At 61.2% G+C, this 17275-nt stretch overlaps 2 protein-coding genes across 4 annotated transcripts; one reads left to right on the forward strand and one right to left on the reverse strand.

Moving 5' to 3' along the window:
* Positions 1–1421: 1421 nt before the first annotated feature.
* Positions 1422–5663, reverse strand: LOC113932565 (testisin-like). Of its 2 annotated transcripts, XM_035721986.1 has the most exons (7): positions 5491–5663; positions 5349–5378; positions 5234–5260; positions 4877–5042; positions 4088–4371; positions 2050–2204; positions 1422–1751 (listed from the first exon to the last, which is right to left on the reverse strand). In XM_035721986.1, exons 1-7 carry the CDS (start codon positions 5555–5557, stop codon positions 1509–1511), a joined length of 972 nt encoding a protein of 323 aa, XP_035577879.1. In that variant the 5' UTR covers positions 5558–5663; the 3' UTR covers positions 1422–1508. The 2 variants fall into 2 exon arrangements, with proteins under 2 accessions (XP_035577879.1, XP_035577880.1); XM_035721987.1 differs by lacking the exon at positions 5234–5260.
* A 3659-nt stretch (positions 5664–9322) lies between these two features.
* LOC113932711 (serine protease 33-like) lies at positions 9323–14073 on the forward strand. 2 transcript variants are annotated; one of them, XM_027612019.2, is made up of 6 exons: positions 9323–9443; positions 9652–9815; positions 10357–10519; positions 11017–11294; positions 12436–12602; positions 13333–14073. In XM_027612019.2, exons 2-6 carry the CDS (start codon positions 9695–9697, stop codon positions 13600–13602), a joined length of 999 nt encoding a protein of 332 aa, XP_027467820.1. In that variant the 5' UTR covers positions 9323–9443; positions 9652–9694; the 3' UTR covers positions 13603–14073. The 2 variants fall into 2 exon arrangements, with proteins under 2 accessions (XP_027467820.1, XP_027467821.1); XM_027612020.2 differs by lacking the exon at positions 9652–9815 and having other exon boundaries at positions 9372–9443.
* Positions 14074–17275: the final 3202 nt, after the last annotated feature.

Consider the following 17275-nt stretch of genomic DNA (forward strand, 5'->3'; position numbering starts at 1 on the left):
GTGTCCTCCAGGAAGACAGCTGGGAACATGAATGCCAAAGGGGGTGGGGACGGGGGTGGAGGGGCGATGAGCCCCGAGTGGTCTGCCTGAAGCTGCCAGTTCCCTTCCCAGGACAGCTGAGAGCACTCACAATCTCCGACCTATCTGGGGAGAACAAGGGCGGGGGACACCATGGGGTGAAGGAACCAGGGACCCAGCGCTGCTCCACGATGACCCCCTGGGGCTCCCTTCCACCCTGGGCCCTGAAACGTCCAGCGTGGCCTGCGCCACAGGAGGGGGTGGCCACACCTCCTGGAGCCCGTCACTGATCCCGGGCGGGGCTGTGGCGTGTCTCCACCGTGAAGGGCACAGGGCTGGGTGGTCACTGCTGGACCAGCGCAGGCTCCGGGACTGCCCACGCAGGAAGGTACGGCCACGGCCGGTTAGTGACAAAGGGAGAGCTGGCCTGAAGGACCCTGCTGGGTGTGATGAGCGGATGACAGAGTGGAGGGAGCGACGTCTCAGCTGAGGCTTGGAGGAGAGCGGGGCTCAACCAAGAAAAGGGGGAACATTCTAGACCAAGGAAACGGCACCTGCAAGGACCCCAAGTCAGGCCAGAGCCGGTCACACAGGCGCCATGTAAGTGTGGGGGAGCCTCATGAGGGGTGAGGGGTGACAGGAGGTGGCAGGGTTCCTGCAGGGGTGGGGTGCCCGGCCTGGCCAGGAGCCCAGGAGCACCGGGAAACTGCTGGCCCTGCTGCGTGTGGCGTGGGGGAGGGCAGGAAGGAAACAAAACGGGGCACCTGCACCTGACGCAGCGGTGGCCTCTGAGGGAGCTGGTGAGATAGGGAGCAGACGGGGCCTCCCGCCTGGCGGGGAGGACTTTGGTCTTGTTTGTGGCAGCCCACCAGCGTCCGACCACCCCCCTACCCCGTTTGGGCCTTCCTGGAACCCCGTTCCAGCCTTCCTCCCAGGATCACAGGTGAGCAGAAAGGGCTGCTTTGCGGGTGCCAAGGCACGCCGCTGTGGTTTCTCATGGGCTCCAGCAGGACTGTGCCTCAGTTGCCCGCAGCGGGAACCTCCTCACTGGGGCTTCCTGGTATCACCTCCCAAATCAACTTCCCACACGCCAGTCCTGGTCCCAGGTTGGCCTCGGGGATGGAGGTCGAACCAGGAGTGTCTGGTGGGGGGGCCCCGAGCACCGGGGGGTTCAGGACATTTCCTCCCGGCATCCCCGTTCATCTCCCCAGGGGCTACTAATGTCCTCCCATAAATTATCTTTCTGACTCAACTAACCGGTGGGGGTCCTGTGGTTTGCCCCCCAAACCTGAATAGTCCAGACTGCTGGAGCAAGACTTAGGAGTTAGGGAGTGCTGCTGGGGTGACTGGGGGTCCAGGGAGCCCCCCGGGGCCGCAGAAACCTCCGCAAGGCACAGACACCAACATGCAAACATGTTTATTAGCAAAGGAACACAGGGAGACGGGGCCTGGCTTAGCAGATGGCCCCACTCTCCTGGGCTCTGCAGGGCTCAGGCCAGCTGCAGGAGGGAGGCAGGCCAGAGCAGAGGGAGGAGGAGCGCGGGCCGGCAGGGGGCTGGCCTGGGAACACCGTGGCTGTGAGCCAACAGCATCCGGATCCAGTTGAAGTGCCTACTGACGTTGGTGTAGACACCCGGCCGGTTGGGCCTCCCGCAGCCTGATCCCCAGCTCACGATTCCAACCTGAATCCACAGCCCTTTCTTTTCACAGGCCAGGGGTCCACCTGAGTCACCCTGGGGAGCAGCGCGGGTGAGCCAGGCCTGGGGCGGGGCCCGAGGGGCCAGGGGAGAGGCGGGGACAGCAGGAGGGGCTGTGGAGCTGGGCAGACTGGGTGCAAATCCCACCCCCCACCCCGGAAGTGAACAAGCCTCAGTTTCTGCGTCTGCAAAGTGGGGCAATAGTGTCTACCCTCTGGGGTGGACACAAGGACCAAATGAGGGGCAGGGATACAGGTGACTCTCAGGTCTGGGGCTGGGGTGGGGGGCTGCCAGGCCCCAGAAGCCCCTGGTTGGGCTGGGGAGGGACACTCACAAAGCAGGCGTCCTTGCCACCTTGGACATGGCCGGCACAAATCATGTCTCCCCAGATGTCAAGGCGGAAAGTAGGCTGTGTGTAGAGGTAGTTACAGATGGCAGTGTTTATGATGCCGACCTGCACTTCCTGGAGGATGTAGGGGGATGGCAGCACTGCGGGGGGGTCAGAGAAAGATGGCCCCCTGAGCCTCTCCTCTGTCATCTGGTCGGGAGGAATAGCACAGGCTACGAGCTGGGGGAGAGGGTCCCTGGGGCCAGCACCCAGCACACTGTGGGTGACGGCGCGCTGCCAGAGCCCGTTCCTGAGATCTGGCGTTGCCCCCACCCCAGCCCCCAGCAGGCAGAGGGCAGCCCTCCAGAGCCAGCCAGCAGCCCGCGCAGAGGCCCAGGGGGCAGGGCCCGCACAGCCGAGCCGCGGGAGGCTCAGGGGCCTGAGCAGCTGGGGCAGCCCGCGGCTTTCCTCTCCTCACCCAGCCAGGGGCTTCCAGAGCAGCAGGATGAGCTCTCAGGGCTCCAGGGCCTTCGGAGGACACAGCGCCACCATGACCCTCTTTCAGGTAAGGAAAGATTCGGGGGAGGACTGTCCTTCCCGTCTCACCGCCCCCCGGCCCCCCGCAGAGCACCAGGGAAGTGCCCGAACCTGCTGTGAACCCAAATCCGTCCAATTCCTCAGGCTACCCACACCCAGAGCCGCCGTGTGGGTAGAGCCTGCTGTCAGCCCCGCACTCTCCACCCTCCCGCATGAACCGCTTCAAACCTCCAAGCCAGCCTAGCAGGTGGGAGCGATCATGGCCCCCAGCTACACACGAGGCGGCCGAGGCACAGCGCTGCTAGATGCCTTGCCCCAGGTCTCCGAGCCAGCACGTGGCGGAGCTAAGCTTTACACCCGCAAGATGGTAGGGTCCAGAAGTCACCTTCTACCTGCCAGAATGAGGGGGAGCCTGGGGCTGGACGGGACTACCTGTCGGCCGGGGGTCAGGGTGTTTGCTGACTGGGCCCCTTGGCTCACACCCATTCGGCCCTTTGGGCCAGGAGAGTTCTGTGGTAGGGACACTTTATCCAGCCCCTTGCAGGAAACGGAAAAGACCCCAACTCTAGAGGAAGGCAGGGCTAGTGTTGATTTAGTGTTGATTTCTCTCCCCCCCGCCCCCCGCCAATTCCAGATGTGTGACCTTAACGACACCTTACCCTCTCAGCCAATGAGCCCTGGCCTCTCCACTGACTCTTTCAGGGGCCTTCCGGCAATTTCTCCGCCTCTCTCACTTTTCTCATCTATAAAGCCAGTATAAAAATGTTCCCACCCTCATTCATAGGTAAGGTCCAGAAGGAAGAGAGCCTTCACACTGCTCATTCCTCAGTCTCGAGAGCCCAGAACAGCGCCAGCCACAGAGCACACACGCTGGGACCTTTCCCTGCTGTTGCTGCTGTGGGAAGGGGTGCTGCAGGAGTGGGCCGGGCCAGGGAGCAGTGTATGGGGCAGTCCAGGCCCACGGCACCTCCAGGGAGGCTGTGCCCAGCAGTTTCAGGGAATTCATGGCGAGAGATATGCAGGTGGCACTTCATGCTGGCCCAAGGACCCCCAGAGAGCAGGCTGGGGAGCCAAGGATTATGGATGGCTTGAAATTGCCAGGACCGAGTAATGGGCTCAGTGCTCCAGGCAAGGAAGCCAAGGCAGGTAGACGGAGAAGGTGTGGGAGAGCCAGGGTCGGGATGGCTGGGGGCTGGGTGAGCACCCGTGCTGAGGTGGAAAGAAGGCTTGGCCCAAGGCCTTCTGAGGCCCAACCCCAGGACCGCTGCAGTCTGGGGGGTGCAGGCCCAGGCCCAGCTGGGCTCCCTCTCACTGCAGCTCCTGGCTCACAGTCTCCGGAAGGGAGAGGGAATTGGCTGTGAGGACAGAAGTCTGTCCCTTCCGGAGGGGGGGCAGGAGCAGACAGCAGGTGAGGAGACAGTGCTGAGCGGCCCCAGCTGCACACAGACCCAGGTGCGGATGCAACAGATGGTGGAGCGTGAGGCCCCCCCCCCGCCCCCAGCCTCACCCTGATCTTCTTGGATGTCCCCCCAGCCGGTCACCCAGCAGTTGGTCCGGTTCTGGAACTCGGAAGAGGAGGTCAGAACACAGATGGGCTGGATGTACTTATTGTAGGTGACAGAGGAGGACAGCTTCAGCAGGGCGATGTCATAGGATGAAGCCCCCAGGTACATGGGGCTCAAAATGATCTCCTCCACACTGTACCGGTTGTAGTAGGCCTGCAGATTCCACAGAGACGGCGAGGCAGACAGCTCCCCGAACTGGACCGACCACTCGAACGGATCACTGTGCCTGACAGGGACGACAGAGCAGGCAGGGGTCTTTAGAGGAGACCAGGCCGGAGCACACCTGAGGGCTTGGGGACTGGGGGCAGCAGGGTGCCTCCCCGTGGAGCCTAATCTGGCCACTCAGCCAGCCTGTCACCTCCCACAGCTGTCCTAAAAAAACAATGAACAGATGCACAGGACCAGAGCAGGTGGAAAACTCCACCACCACCTTCACCACAGGCCAGGCTCTGTGTCCAGCACTTCCCCACCTCCTTCCACCCCCTGGTACGCCTCCCCCCGGACGTGGGATGAGGAAGGAGATGCCTGGTGCTGCCATTTGGGGAGAAAAGAAGACAGAAAAGAACACGACACAAAAGTGCGTGCGAATGTTCTGAAGAACGTTCTAGAAGAAGGGGAACGAGGTTTTCCTCACATGGCTGCAGCCGGGCCTGGGGCTCAGGAGAATCTGAACCCGGAGGGCGCACAAGACCTGGCCGGCCAATCAGTGGGCCGCCCGCCCCCAGACTCACTTTCCGAAGCAGTGCGCGGCCGTGAGCACCCAGCGGCGGTTCAGCAGGCTCGCTCCGCAGTGGTGGGAGCCCCATAAGCGCAGGCTGCCCTGCCACGGCCAGCGCCCCAGCTCCGAGTCCTTTCCGCCCACCACGCGCGTCGAAACGGTTCGTTGGCCACAGGGCCCTGGGACGGACAGACGGACACGCGGCTGAGCGGCAGGACCCCGCCCTCCTGCGCGAAGGGAAGGGGCTCCCCTTCGCGAACCCGGAAGGGCGCGCGTCGGGGGTCGCGCCGCAGGGGGACCAGGGGACCCCGGAACCCTCCCCACGTGGTCGGCGGGCGCCCGCCCCTCCCCCCAGGGGCCCGGCAGTTACACGTGAGCAACGACGAGTTCTCGAAACCTGGGCGGAGGAGAGGAGAAGATGAGGCGCCCTCTACGCTGCGGCTCAGGGGCCCCGCGGGGGGAAGCGCGCGTCCTGGGCGCCTTACCTGCAAACAGCTGGTCCTGATCCTGAAACTCTGGGGGGGGCGGGGGGGGCGGGGGGGGCGGGTGAGCTCCGCCCGGTCTGCGCGCGCCCCAGCCGCCCCCCCAGCAGCCCGACGCCGGCCGGCGGCCCCCGCCTGAGCTCACCCTGCCTCCCGAGCTCCACTCGCACCAGCAGCTGCGCCAGCAGCAGCGCCCCGACGCGCGCGCCCATGGCCTCGTCTCCCGCCGCTTGGCGCCCCCTCTGCTTCCGCCCGCTCGGGGGCCCGGCCGGGGCGCCCCCTGGGGGAGAGGGAGCGCCCGCCACGCCGGCCCACACCTTCTCCCCCCGCCCTCCCCACCCCGGGCTGGACCTCTTCGGGTGCGGCGGGGGGGGGGGAGGGTCCCGTTGTCGGGGAAAGTCGGACCTCACGGCGCCGCCGGCTTGGAGCTTCGACTGGGGCGGGGTCCCCCAACCCCACCGTGCGCCCACACGATCCTGCTTGTCGGCGACCCTGGGGTCCTGGCCGCCCCCGCCCCGTTGCCCCCATTGCCCCCCGTTCCTCCACGCACCGCCTCGTCCGGGAAGGGCCAAGGCTGGCCCACAGCCGAGACTCCCGTGAGAACACGTTAACACCGCCTCCTTGAGCGGCCGTTGGGGGCTGCCGCTCAAGGCGATGGTCATTGACAGGAGCCAGGGAAGATGGCCCGATTTTGACCACCCGGGGGGCTCTTCGCCTCGCCGTTTGCCTGCTGCTCGCAGCCGGCCGCACCCGACTGCACAGAGCCCACAGGCAGCTTTCCTTTTCCGTGGGCGGGGGTGCAGGGCACCACAGTCACCAAGCTCCAGGACAACTGAACTGGGGTCCACAGGCCGCCCTCAGAGTCGTGATTGCCTAGGTCTCCCAGAACTCGAAGCTGTTACACTCGTGGCTGGGGCTCGCTGCAGTGGTACTGGGAGCATCAGCCAACGCAAAAGGTACAGAGGCCAGGCGAGACCGGGTGGAAGCTTCTAGCTTCCCTTCACAGCGGAGTCAGACGGGCAGAGCTCCGTTCTCCCAGCAGTGACGGGTGACAACACTCGTGAGCTCTGCCAGCTGGGGACGCTCACCTGAGCCCCGGTGAGTGAGGTTTTATTAACGGCTTCCGTGTCGGGTAAGCTCGGAGGCCCGGTGCCGAGGCTTAGTGCGCAGACTTCCATGCCTCTGGAAGTCCCGAGGATGCGGTGCGGCCCTGGGCGCGGCCCGCAGTGGTGCTGTTAGCATTAACTAAGTGCAGGGGCACAAGGCTTCAGGTCAAGCAAGACATTCGGAAGGCTCAGAAGTGATTTCCTAGTAGCTGGCGGAGGGCCGGCCAGTCCTTTCTCTGGCCCGTGCAGCGTGGGAGTGTCATGGGGCCTGTTCGCTGCCCTCTTACTGTTATTACTGCACAACAAACCAAGGACAATCCTGGGAAATCCATACGTGCACCAGGACGATCTATTTGAATAAGGTGAAGTGTCTTCAAGGAAAACCAAGAGATTACACGGAACAGTAGACAACTTGGAGGAGCCTAGCTGCTATCCTCAGAAAGCTCCTCTAGGGTGTTTGTAAACACGAAACAAGAATTGCCCAGGAAAAGATCGATCAGAGAACAAGAAAGGATTGAAGATGCTGCTCAGAGAAATCGTTTGAGGCAAGGGCTGAATGGTAAAATGGATGTAGCTAAAGGATGAACTGGCACATTGGAAGGTAAAGTAGAGAAACGTGTTCAGAACTTAGAGCAAAAATTTACAGATTGCATGAAAGAAAATAGTGCCGACAGGGAGGGACACACGAGGTCGGTTCCACACTGAGAGTCCTCTAAGCTGGGTGACAGACATAAGTGTTTCCTGTTCTCCTCTAATCTGTGTATACTTAAATTTTTCCATAGCAAAATGTGTTTTAAGTAAAATAAAATCAAGGGTTGAGAACAAAGGCGAAGCAGGGCTCTGGGTGGGCCGGCAACTCAGCAGACCGTCAGCTAGGCCGTGTGTTCCCAGCAGTGTGAACTGGCCTAGCTTGGAAGGCTGCAGGGGGAGCAGTCTCTCCTCTGCTCTGTACGTTCCTAACACAAGCTCAGCAGAAACAAGGGATGGAGTGAGCCCACACGGAGGAAGAGGAATGTGACATCCCTTCTGAGTCAAATGCTTTGCTGGGTGACCTCATCCACTTGGGCTGCTATCACAAAATACCATAAAGTGGTTGGATGGCTTACAGATAAGCATTTCTTTCTCATGCTTCCTGGTCTGGAAGTCTGAAGTCAAGGTGTCTGGTGAGCCTGCTTCCTGGTTCACAGCTGCTGCCTCCTCACTGTGCCCTCCCATGGCAGAAGGGGTGAAGGAGCTTTCTGGGTCTCTGTTATGAGGGCACTGATCCCATTCATGAGGACTCCACCCTCCTGACCGCATCACCTCCCAAAGGCCCCATCTCTGAACACAACACCCTGGGCTTTAACATACAGATTTCAACATATGAACTTGTGGAAGGGTGGGGGGCACACATACTCTGACCGCAGCACAAGGCTGTGCATTATCTTGTTTCTTTACTTCAGGGAGAGAGAGTGAGAGAGATCAGGGGAAGGAGTAGAGGGAGAGAGGGTCTGTACTGAGGGCAGAGCCCAATGCAGAGCTCAATTCCATGACCTCAAGATCATGACCTGAACTGAAATCAAGACTGCTCAACCGACTGAGCCACCCAGGTGCCCTCTTTTTTTTTTTTAAGATTTTATTTAATTATTGGGCGCCTGGGTGGCTCAGATGGTTAAGCGTCTGCCTTCGGCTCAGGTCATGATCCCAGAGTCCTGGGATCGAGTCCCACATCGGGCTCCCTGCTCAGTGGGGAGCCTGCTCCTCCCTCTGCTTCTCTCTCTCTCTGTCTCTCATGAATAAATAAATAAAAAAAAAAGATTTTATTTAATTATTTATTTGAGCATGAGAGTAAGTGGGGGGAGGGGCTGAGGGAAAGGGAGAGAGAGAATTTCAAGCAAGTTCCATGCTCAGCATGAAGCCTGACCCAGGGCACGATCCTACAACCCTGAGATCATGACCTGAGCCAAAATCAAGAGTTGGACACCTAACTGACTGAGCCACCCAGGTGCCCCAGAGCTAGGAGTCTTAAGAATGAAATACAGGGAGGGGCACCTGGGTGACTCAGTCGCTGGGTGTCTGCCTTCGGCTCAGGTCATGATCTCAGGGTCCTGGGATCAAGCCCCGCATCGGGCTCCCTGCTCCACGGGAAGCCTGCTTCTCCCTCTCCCACTCCCCCTGCTTATGTTCCCTCTCTCGCTGTATCTCTCTCTGTCAAAAAATAAAATAAAATCTTAAAAAAAAAAGAATGAAATACAGGGATATTTTACATTGACACAAGTTACAAGCCTCTGAAAAGATTATGCCAACAACAGAGCTTTGAAATAAAGCAAAACAAAACAAAGTTCTAAATAAATTCACATTTTTCTCAGAAATCAAGAGATCTGGTAGGTGGAAAAAGCAGTAACACCAAGAGTATTCACTGAACATGATTTTGACGTAAATCAAGTATTTGGGGCTGCTCAGAGATCCACCATGCCCCCCAGGGGTAATGAGCCCTTTGGAGGGGGAGCGGCCTGTAGGCTAGGTTGACTGGGGCATCAGAAAGGATGGGTACTTGAGAAATGGATAAAACTTAGGAATCAGGAAAAGTGTCCTGCATCCCTCCTCCCCCCAGTGCCCAGGCTGCTCAGCTCTGCTTTCTTGGCCACACAGCTCCATGGAGGTAAGGCCAGCGCAGGGCAGTGGCTGTCCAGGTGTTCCACCTCCTTGAATAATGGGTCCCTTCTCACTCTCCAGGCATCTTGGCCCCACCTTAGGCCCTTCCGAGCTCCAGGGTGAAAACAAACAGCTGAGGGAGCAGAGTGGAGTGTGTCCTAGGGCGGCAGTCCCCATCCCCCCACCCCCTGCCTGGTGCACCAGGCACTATGACACAGAGCACAAAGTAGAAATATCTTTGTCACCTGTCGGGCCTCGGGCAAGTCCTTCAACCATGGGAGTCTCACTTCCTCTGCTGTAAGATGGGGATCCTAATAGCCAGGAGGCCGGGGTACGGTTGACACAGGGCCAGCACACAGTAAGTGCCCCAGATGTGGTGGGGGGCGTGGGTGCTATGATGCTGGGACCAGGGCAGGGGAGGGAAGGTCCTGAGGGTCTTGCCGAAGACATGGAGAGGGCCGAGGACTCTGGGCCCAGGAGCAGTGTGGGAGCCGAGTCTCGAGTGTCAGCCCCACCTTGGGGCAAGGCCAGCACTTGGGCTAAACGGCAATCCTTCTGCTCCTCAGTGTCTGAGGACTCTGCCCCCGGAAGTGGTGGCTGGAGCACACCATGGAGCTGGCCCTTACTGCCATCCTGCTCTCCCTCCTCCCCATGGCCCTCCAGGAGAGCACCCCCGCTCTCCCAGCCAACTTCTCCCCGCCCAATGCCTTTGCCATAAGCCTGGATTCAGGTAGGACAGATACAGGGGCGGGGGGGGGGGGGGGGGGACAGGCACTGCAGGAGAGTGCCTGAGTGTTGGGGGCAGATTAAGAGGCCTGTGTAATGCCTTCCCTGCCCCTTATGCCCTGTGCCCGGGCAGGTCCTCTAAGGAACCCAGAGGTCGGGAGGGGCTCTCCTTCGGACCCCCCAGACCTCCGCACCTTCACCGCCTCCACCGGCCAAGCGCAGATGATGTGGCACGCACTGTGCGGCAGGCAGGAGCATTGGACCAGCGGCTCACAACTCCCCTCTTCCCACCGAGCCTGCAATAACCACCCAGGCCCCCAGCTCCCACTTCCCCCAACTCAGCTGCTGTGCAATGCGCCCCGCCCCCGCCAGGGCCAAGTCCTTTCCTCGAGCGGAAGGTCCTACATCACAAGGAATTCCACCTTGTAGAGCCCGAGGAGGGACCAGGTGCCAACCTGTGAGCCCCAGGGATTAGGAGGGTCGTTCTGTGGGGCCGGGGAGCTAGACGGGACCACGCCTAGCCGGCCCATGGGCTCCCCCTGCAGTGTGTGGACGCCCACGTGTGTCAGGCCGTATCATGTCGGGGCAGAATGCCAAGCTGGGCCAGTGGCCGTGGCAGGTCAGCCTGAGGGAATATGGACAGCACGTGTGTGGGGGTTCCCTGATCGCTGAGGACTGGGTGCTGACTGCAGCCCACTGCTTCGACCAGTGAGTATCTTCCGAGGGCACAGGTGGGAGCAGGGGGTAGCCAGGACCGGCCCTTCACCCCCCCAACACCCTCCCTTCCCCATTTAAACTACAGCCTTCGGTGCATCTGGCATTAGATGGGGGAAATATGCTCCTGGGGTGTCACTTATCCACCAGTCACTTATCCACTCCCATGGGCCACCTCCCAAGAAGTGATTCATTTCCCAGAGACCAAAGGCTCCCCTATGGGGATCTCTTGAGAAGATGAGGCCTCCAGTCCACTGCTCAGCAGCTGGGCGGCAGTGACTGCCTCTCAAGCCTGGTTCACACTCACCAGACAGGGCGGTGGGGTCCATGTAGGGGTGTCTTGAGGAATAAACAAGGTCCTTTTCGTTTCTGGCACGTGCTCTGCTTGCAAAGTTGTCCATCTATAATGTTAGGACCCTCAAATCAAGATGGCCCCTGGCCCCCACCCATGAGACCCTGGGTCTCCTGACCCTGGACTCTCCCACCTCCAGGAAGCAGCCCCTATCTGCCTACGTCGTGCTGCTGGGCTCCCTCTCCTCCTACCCCCAGGCTGGGGAGCCCCAGGAGCTCCAAGCCGTGGCCCAGTTCATCACCCACCCAGAGTACTCAGAGGAGAGCAACAGAGGGGACATTGCCCTGGTGCAGCTGGCCTCCCCTGTCACCTTCAGTGACCTCATCCTTCCAGTCTGCCTCCCCAAACCTGGAGACCCCCTGGGTCAAGGCACCTGGTGCTGGGTCACCGGCTGGGGGAATGTCGACTTGAATCAACGTAAGGACACCCATGCGGGGGAGGGGGGGGAAGGGAGGGGGAAGGGGGGGACCAGGGCTGTTAGGGCCTCCCTAGGGCCCTCTCTCCTCCGGCACCTGCCACCACACTCATAAAGGGTGGATGTGAAGCCTGCACACACTGATGAGGGCACAGCAGAGGGGAGCCACAGAAATACTGCCACCCCAGACCCTCGCTCGGGCTCCCCACTCTGCCCTCCCAGCATGCAGTACCCCAAGGAGGAACGCTAGCCCCACCTGAGGGCTCTGGAATGCTGGCCCAGCCTGGGTCCCAGACCCTTCCGACGCGCCAGTGCTGGCGGCCCTTATCTGGCTGGAGGATTTGCCACACGTCACCCCTGCCCTCGTGGCACAGGAGCCAGGGCCTGACTGCCTGGCCTCCATGTGGGCTGGGTGACCCCCACCAGCCTCGCTGGGCTGTGGCTTCCCCCTGTGACGAGCAGAGACTCCAGTGCTAACCTCGTGCGGAGGATGAGGCATTGCAGCCTCTTCCCACAGGGCGGGGCAGGAGTGAGGTCTGGGAACACAGGACGACCGCCCGGCATCGGGGGCCCCGGGCCTCCACGACAAACAGGCACAGGCCTGGGGGCTTCAAACTGTAGAAATGGAGGCTCTCACAGTTGAGGACGGTACGAGTCTGAAGTCGAGGTGTTGGCCGGGCCAGGATCCTCCTGCTCCTTCGAGCGTCAGGTGGCACCTGGTAGCAGTCCCTCGGCTGGTGGCTGCGAGCCCCAGCCTGCCTCCATTTTCACACAGCCTCTCCCCCGTGTGTCTCTGTGTGTCCCCTGCCACCCCCCCGCCCCGGGCCTGGGAGGGCAGCCACGCCCGAGGGGAGCTCCACATCTCCGCGCATGCCCTGCCAGATGGAGGAAGGGGGCAGCTCTTCCTCGGGTTTTGAATATTCAACACAGGCTCACCTCGGCCCCCCCCCCCGCCCCCCGCCCTGGGCTCAACGCAGGCCCTGGATCCTCAGATCCTCAAGAAGCGGAGGAGTGGCATGCAGAAATGACAAGGAACGGCTTCTTGTCAGCAGTCCGGCTGAGCGCGGGAGCGCAGGGACGGGCGGGGGGAGGGCCAGCAGGTGGCCGCCTGCCGTCTGAGCACCGTTCTGCTCCCCACCCCAGCACTGCCCCCGCCCTTCACCCTGAAGGAGCTGCAGCTGCCCCTCATTGACGCCCAGACCTGTGACGCCTACTACCACGAGAACTCCAACGTGCCCATCGAGCTGCCCATCATCCTCGAGGATATGCTCTGTGCTGGCTTCGAGAGTGGCCAGAAAGATGCCTGCGGGGTGAGCAAGCAATCCCAGTGGGGGATGGAAGCGGGATCTCCCACTCCCCAGCACCCCTGCCCCCCCCCCCAGGGTGGAGGAGGGCAACGTTGCTTTAAATACTGGTCAATTCAAATAGAAAAGCATATTCTTGCGCCCTGCCTCCTTTTAAATGTATCATATCAATATTATCAGAACGTGAAAAACTTCAAAAGTGCTTAAGCAAACTGTGACCATATCCCCATCCCTAAAGCTTTTCTTTGGGGGCCAGAAATGTCCTTTTTTTCTTTCCCAAAAAGAACCTCAGGGCCTCTGAGCAGACTGTCCTGAGGAGCTGGTCACTTCTGGGCTGGGTTGGTGTCTTCTTTCTTTGTCTGCTTTTACAAGCAAAACACGCTTTATCTCACGTGCCCTCTTAGTATTGTTTTATCGCAGACTTTTTCATCCAAAATGAAGCAAACAGCATTATTAGCAACACAGAAATGCCCCCCTGAGCCCCTACTCTGACACGCACGGTCGTATTTAGAGAACACAGCATTCATTCCCCTGGCACTGCTTCTCCCATCTGCCAGAGATTTTGCCCTGAATTCCCAGACCTCCATTGCCTTCCAGAAACATCCAACCCACCGATCCTCCGTCCACTAGACCTAGCTAGCCGTGTTGAAGGGAGGTTGGTGGGCCTGGGGAGACCCCTGGGAACTTCCTTTCCCCTCGTGTGCCCTACGCTTCCAGACTCCTCCTTTCTCCCTAGGGTGACTCCGGGGGCCCGCTGGTTTGCAACCTTGATGGAGTCTGGACCCAGGCAGGCATTGTGAGCTGGGGGTCTGCCTGTGGCCTCCCCAAAAAGCCGGGAGTCTACATCAACGTCAGCATGTACACCACGTGGATTGCCAGCACCATGCAGAGCTCCGACCTAGACATGGAAAACTCCTCTCCACACCTTGCTGGGCTCTTTGTCCCCACCATGCTGTTGGTTCTGGGGCTGCTGGGCGACACGCTTGCGTCCCTGGGGCTTGCCTAACCAGGCAGACAGCCCTGCGGACTTGGCTTCTGCAGTGTAAACTGAGGCCTTTTCTCTGCTGTCTGTCAGCGTCTGGCAGGAGACCCCTGCCCAACCCCACCCCCCACCCCGATGGCTGCCTTCCACCACTCTCCCCAGCCTCCACCCTCTGGGACCTTCTCTGGCCCCTCCCCTCCCCCATCTCCCCCACTTCAGACCCCACGGCCTTTGGCCCAGCCCCACCTTTCTCGTGTCCCCCATAGGCCTTAAGCTGCCCTCACCTTCCCTGCCAGCCTGGGAACCCCTGGGGACAGAGCCTGGTTCTCCTGCTCCTCACCCATCATCCAAGTCTGAGTCCCAGGGTGCACGCATGTTCGGGGATTCCTCTGGGGGCTTGGGGGACTCTTGGAACTGGGGTTTCCAGGCCCCCGTGCTGGGCTGGTGCCTTTGCAGTCCTGTTTTATCTGAGAGGCAATAAACACAAGCTGGCTGGTGGAAGGACATTCCTCTCTGTGCCTCCAGGCCCCAGAGAGGGTCCGGGAAGACATCGCCCATTTGCGGGAGCTTTCTCCCCAAGGTGCCCCTGGATGCTCACAGCAGCCCTGAGAGGCGCACGGTACTATTATTTCCAGTTTTTCAGACAGGGAAACCGAGGCTGAGGGTGTCAAGCTCTAGGGCTTGCCGAGCCCACTCGCTCCGGCCGCCCTGTCCCTAGGCTCAGTGGGTGGCAGAGCAACACGTCTTGGGGTCAGGGCAGGGCTGGGGGCGAATCCATCCACCCCAGGCGTGAGCCTCGAAGGCTCAGAGCCAGGCTATGCTTGCTGTCCCCCTCGCTCCCTCTTTCCCCAGCCTGCCTCTCCAGGGGAGCCTGGGACCCACTGGAGATGTGTGAGCCGGCAGCAGCAGCGGGAGGACAGGGCACAGGGCTGGGACCTCGGGCAGGGGCGGGGCGGCGGGGTTGTTTACATCCGGGGCAGGAGATGGGAGGATAGGAGCGCAGGCTGAGCCCGTTCTGGTGGGAGCCTCAGCCTCCGTTCTGGGACAGCGCCCACCCTGGCCCATGCCTGGCTCTCCTGCCTGCAGGTGAGCCGAGTGGTCACACCCTTCAGTGGCCCCCCCCAGGGCAGCATGCCAAGAACCCTTCACCCTCAGCAGCCCCCACCTACCCCTCCAGTGCTTTCTGCACAGCGTCCCCTGTCCCTGCTGCAGAGCCCATCAGAACCCTGCACCCCTCTCCGGAGCCCTCTCTGTATGCACAGGGCCTGCGTGTCCTTGTCAGGGCTGTCTCCCGATGGCCAGAGAGCCAGCCCTGGACCTCTCTGGGACGGGGAGCAGCTGTGCACGTAGGATGGGGGGCTGTGGTGAAGGACAGCCCGAGCCCCGAGCCCCGGGTGTTAGAGCAGGCCCCCTGCACTGCCCGCCCGGGGGTGGGGGGGAGAGGAGCCTGAGCCGGATCATCTGGCGCCCACAGCTACGGGCTGACCATCAGGGTCATGGCTGCCGTCACCACAGCCCTGAGGCCCCAGACACTACCCGTATCCAGCACGTGCCAGCCGGGCACACCAGGGAGGAGTGCGAGCCCCTCGTGCAGGTCCAACCACAGCTGCTGCTCATCTTCTCCGGGTGCTTCCCTTACGGGCACCTCGGGGGGGTGGCAGCAAGTGTGGCAGCATGCATGGGGGAGGGAGAGGAGGATGTGCTGCTCCCTCGCCTACCCGGAGGGGTCTCCGGGACCTCCCTGAGCCTTGCACACCCTGCCTCGCGATCCCCAAGGAGCATGGAGGGGACACCTGATGCAGCGCATGGTCAAGGCCACGCCTGGGCCACTGACGACCGCCCCCCACCCCGTGCTCCTCCATGCCACTCCTCCCAGGCCAGGAGACCTGGAAGCCCTCTCAGGCGGCAACAACAGGGACCTGGCGAGCCAGAGCCCCTCCTGGGAGATGCTCTGCCAATCCGCATCCTTCCTTTTCTACCTGTTCTCCTTCCACCCCTCCCTTCCTTGGCTCTCCATCAACTCTTCAGTTCCACATACACCTAGCCTGTCACACATGGGCCCTGGAGGCCAACAGCCAGATGCACATGTGCCCAAATGTCATTTTGCATATTGCTAACTTCTAGGAAGAAAATACAGGGGGACAGTGAGACAGACAGTCGGGGGGCGGGAGGGGGGCGTGGAGCTCACTGCAGATGGGAAGGGAGCAGAGAAACTTGGCTGAGGGGTGACTTTAACACCAAGATCTGAACACCACCAAGAAGCCTGCCATGTGACCATCCGGGAGAGGAGTCTGCAGGGACAGGCCACCCCAGGCTGGAGCAAGCTTGGAGTTCACTAGGAAAAGACAGCTGGGGAGGGGACAGGATTTGGGGGGAGGTGGTCAGAGGGGCTGTTGAGGGCTGGGGGAGCTTGGACCTGCGGCTGGAGCGATCCTCCGGGCTCTCTGTGCAGCACCAGCAGGGTGTTGGGGGCACCCGACTTGGGCAATGTGCCACACTGGGCCCCAGCCGTAGGGAGCTCACAGGAGACTGGCCAGTTACGAGTGCTGTGGTGCCAAAGGCCACAGAGGGGGAGCATGTTAGCGAAAATCTTGCTCCCTTGCTGTGCCTGGGGACCCAGGCCCTACCCAGCCATGTCCTCCCACAGGGACCTGTTCTGTCCCTGAGTCCACCTGGCTGAGCCCATGCCCACCGCCCCTCACTCTGCAGGTGACTTGGTGGGGACCACACCAGTGTGCAAAGTCGACGGGGTGAGGTGACAGGCCAGCTTCAATCCCTGGAGAAGGTTCCGAGGTCACCCACCACCCAGAGTCTCTCACTAGCGATGCCCTCGATGTGCCTGGCCGAGGGCACCACATGGAGCTCTCCTCCTGGTCCTACAGGGAGGGGTGCTGGCTCTGCCTGCTCCTGTCTCCAGCGCCTGACCCCTTGGCCACTCACCACCAGGCCCAGCTGAACTTGGGCTAGGCCCAAGACCCAGGGCTCCCACAGAGTGGACACCCCTGCCTATCCAGACTGGCCCCCCTGCCTGGACGGACCCCAGAAGCCAATGCTGCCAAACTCAAGACTTTGTGAATCCCACCAAATCCCTTGGCAGTGCGCAGGACACAGACAGGGGCACCAACAAGGCACGGCCCTTCCAGAAGCCCCATTGAGAGCATCTCTGGTCACAGGGACGCTGGGATGAATAACCTCGTGACGTCTCTCTCATTTAGGCCATTTTTCCCCCCAAGGACCCCAGGCAAGAAAGAAAGTTTGCAAAAGGCAGTTTCAACCTCCAAAATTTAAATTGGAGGAGGATGAGGAGGCCTGGGGCCTGCCACCAGGCGACAGCCTGGGTTGACGGCGACTAGCCTGGCTGTGGGCTCAGGGAGGGACAAGACCCAAGACCATCATTTCCTCAAGAAAAAAAGAAAGGGATCTTCTTTTCTTGGCTCAGCCCGATCCTGCCAGGCCCCCGACGGGCGCTCAAGGAGGCCGTGTTAATGTGTTCTCACGGGAGTCCCGGCTGTGGGCCAGCCTTGGCCCTTCCCGGACGAGGCGGTGCGTGGAGGAACGGGGGGCAATGGGGGCAACGGGGCGGGGGCGGCCAGGACCCCAGGGTCGCTGACAAGCAGGACCGTGTGGGCGCACGGTGGGGTTGGGGGACCCCGCCCCAGTCGAAGCTCCAAGCCGGCGGCGCCGTGAGGTCCGACGT

The sequence above is a fragment of the Zalophus californianus genome, chromosome 10, assembly GCF_009762305.2.
Source record: "Zalophus californianus isolate mZalCal1 chromosome 10, mZalCal1.pri.v2, whole genome shotgun sequence".
NCBI classification, from domain to species: domain Eukaryota; kingdom Metazoa; phylum Chordata; class Mammalia; order Carnivora; family Otariidae; genus Zalophus; species Zalophus californianus.

Bases quoted from the DNA above. Each gene is read 5' to 3' on its own strand.
- LOC113932565 (XM_035721986.1), bottom strand. From the start codon at position 5,557: ATGGGCGCGCGCGTCGGGGCGCTGCTGCTGGCGCAGCTGCTGGTGCGA. The intron at 5,379-5,490 runs GTGAGCTCAGGC...CGCCCCCCCCAG, and splicing joins AGTGGAGCTCGGGAGGCAGG to AGTTTCAGGATCAGGACCAG. The intron at 5,261-5,348 runs GTAAGGCGCCCA...TCCTCCGCCCAG, and splicing joins TCAGGACCAGCTGTTTGCAG to GTTTCGAGAACTCGTCGTTG.
- LOC113932711 (XM_027612019.2), top strand. From the start codon at position 9,695: ATGGAGCTGGCCCTTACTGCCATCCTGCTCTCCCTCCTCCCCATGGCC. The intron at 10,520-11,016 runs GTGAGTATCTTC...TCCCACCTCCAG, and splicing joins GCAGCCCACTGCTTCGACCA to GAAGCAGCCCCTATCTGCCT. The intron at 12,603-13,332 runs GTGAGCAAGCAA...CTTTCTCCCTAG, and splicing joins GCCAGAAAGATGCCTGCGGG to GGTGACTCCGGGGGCCCGCT.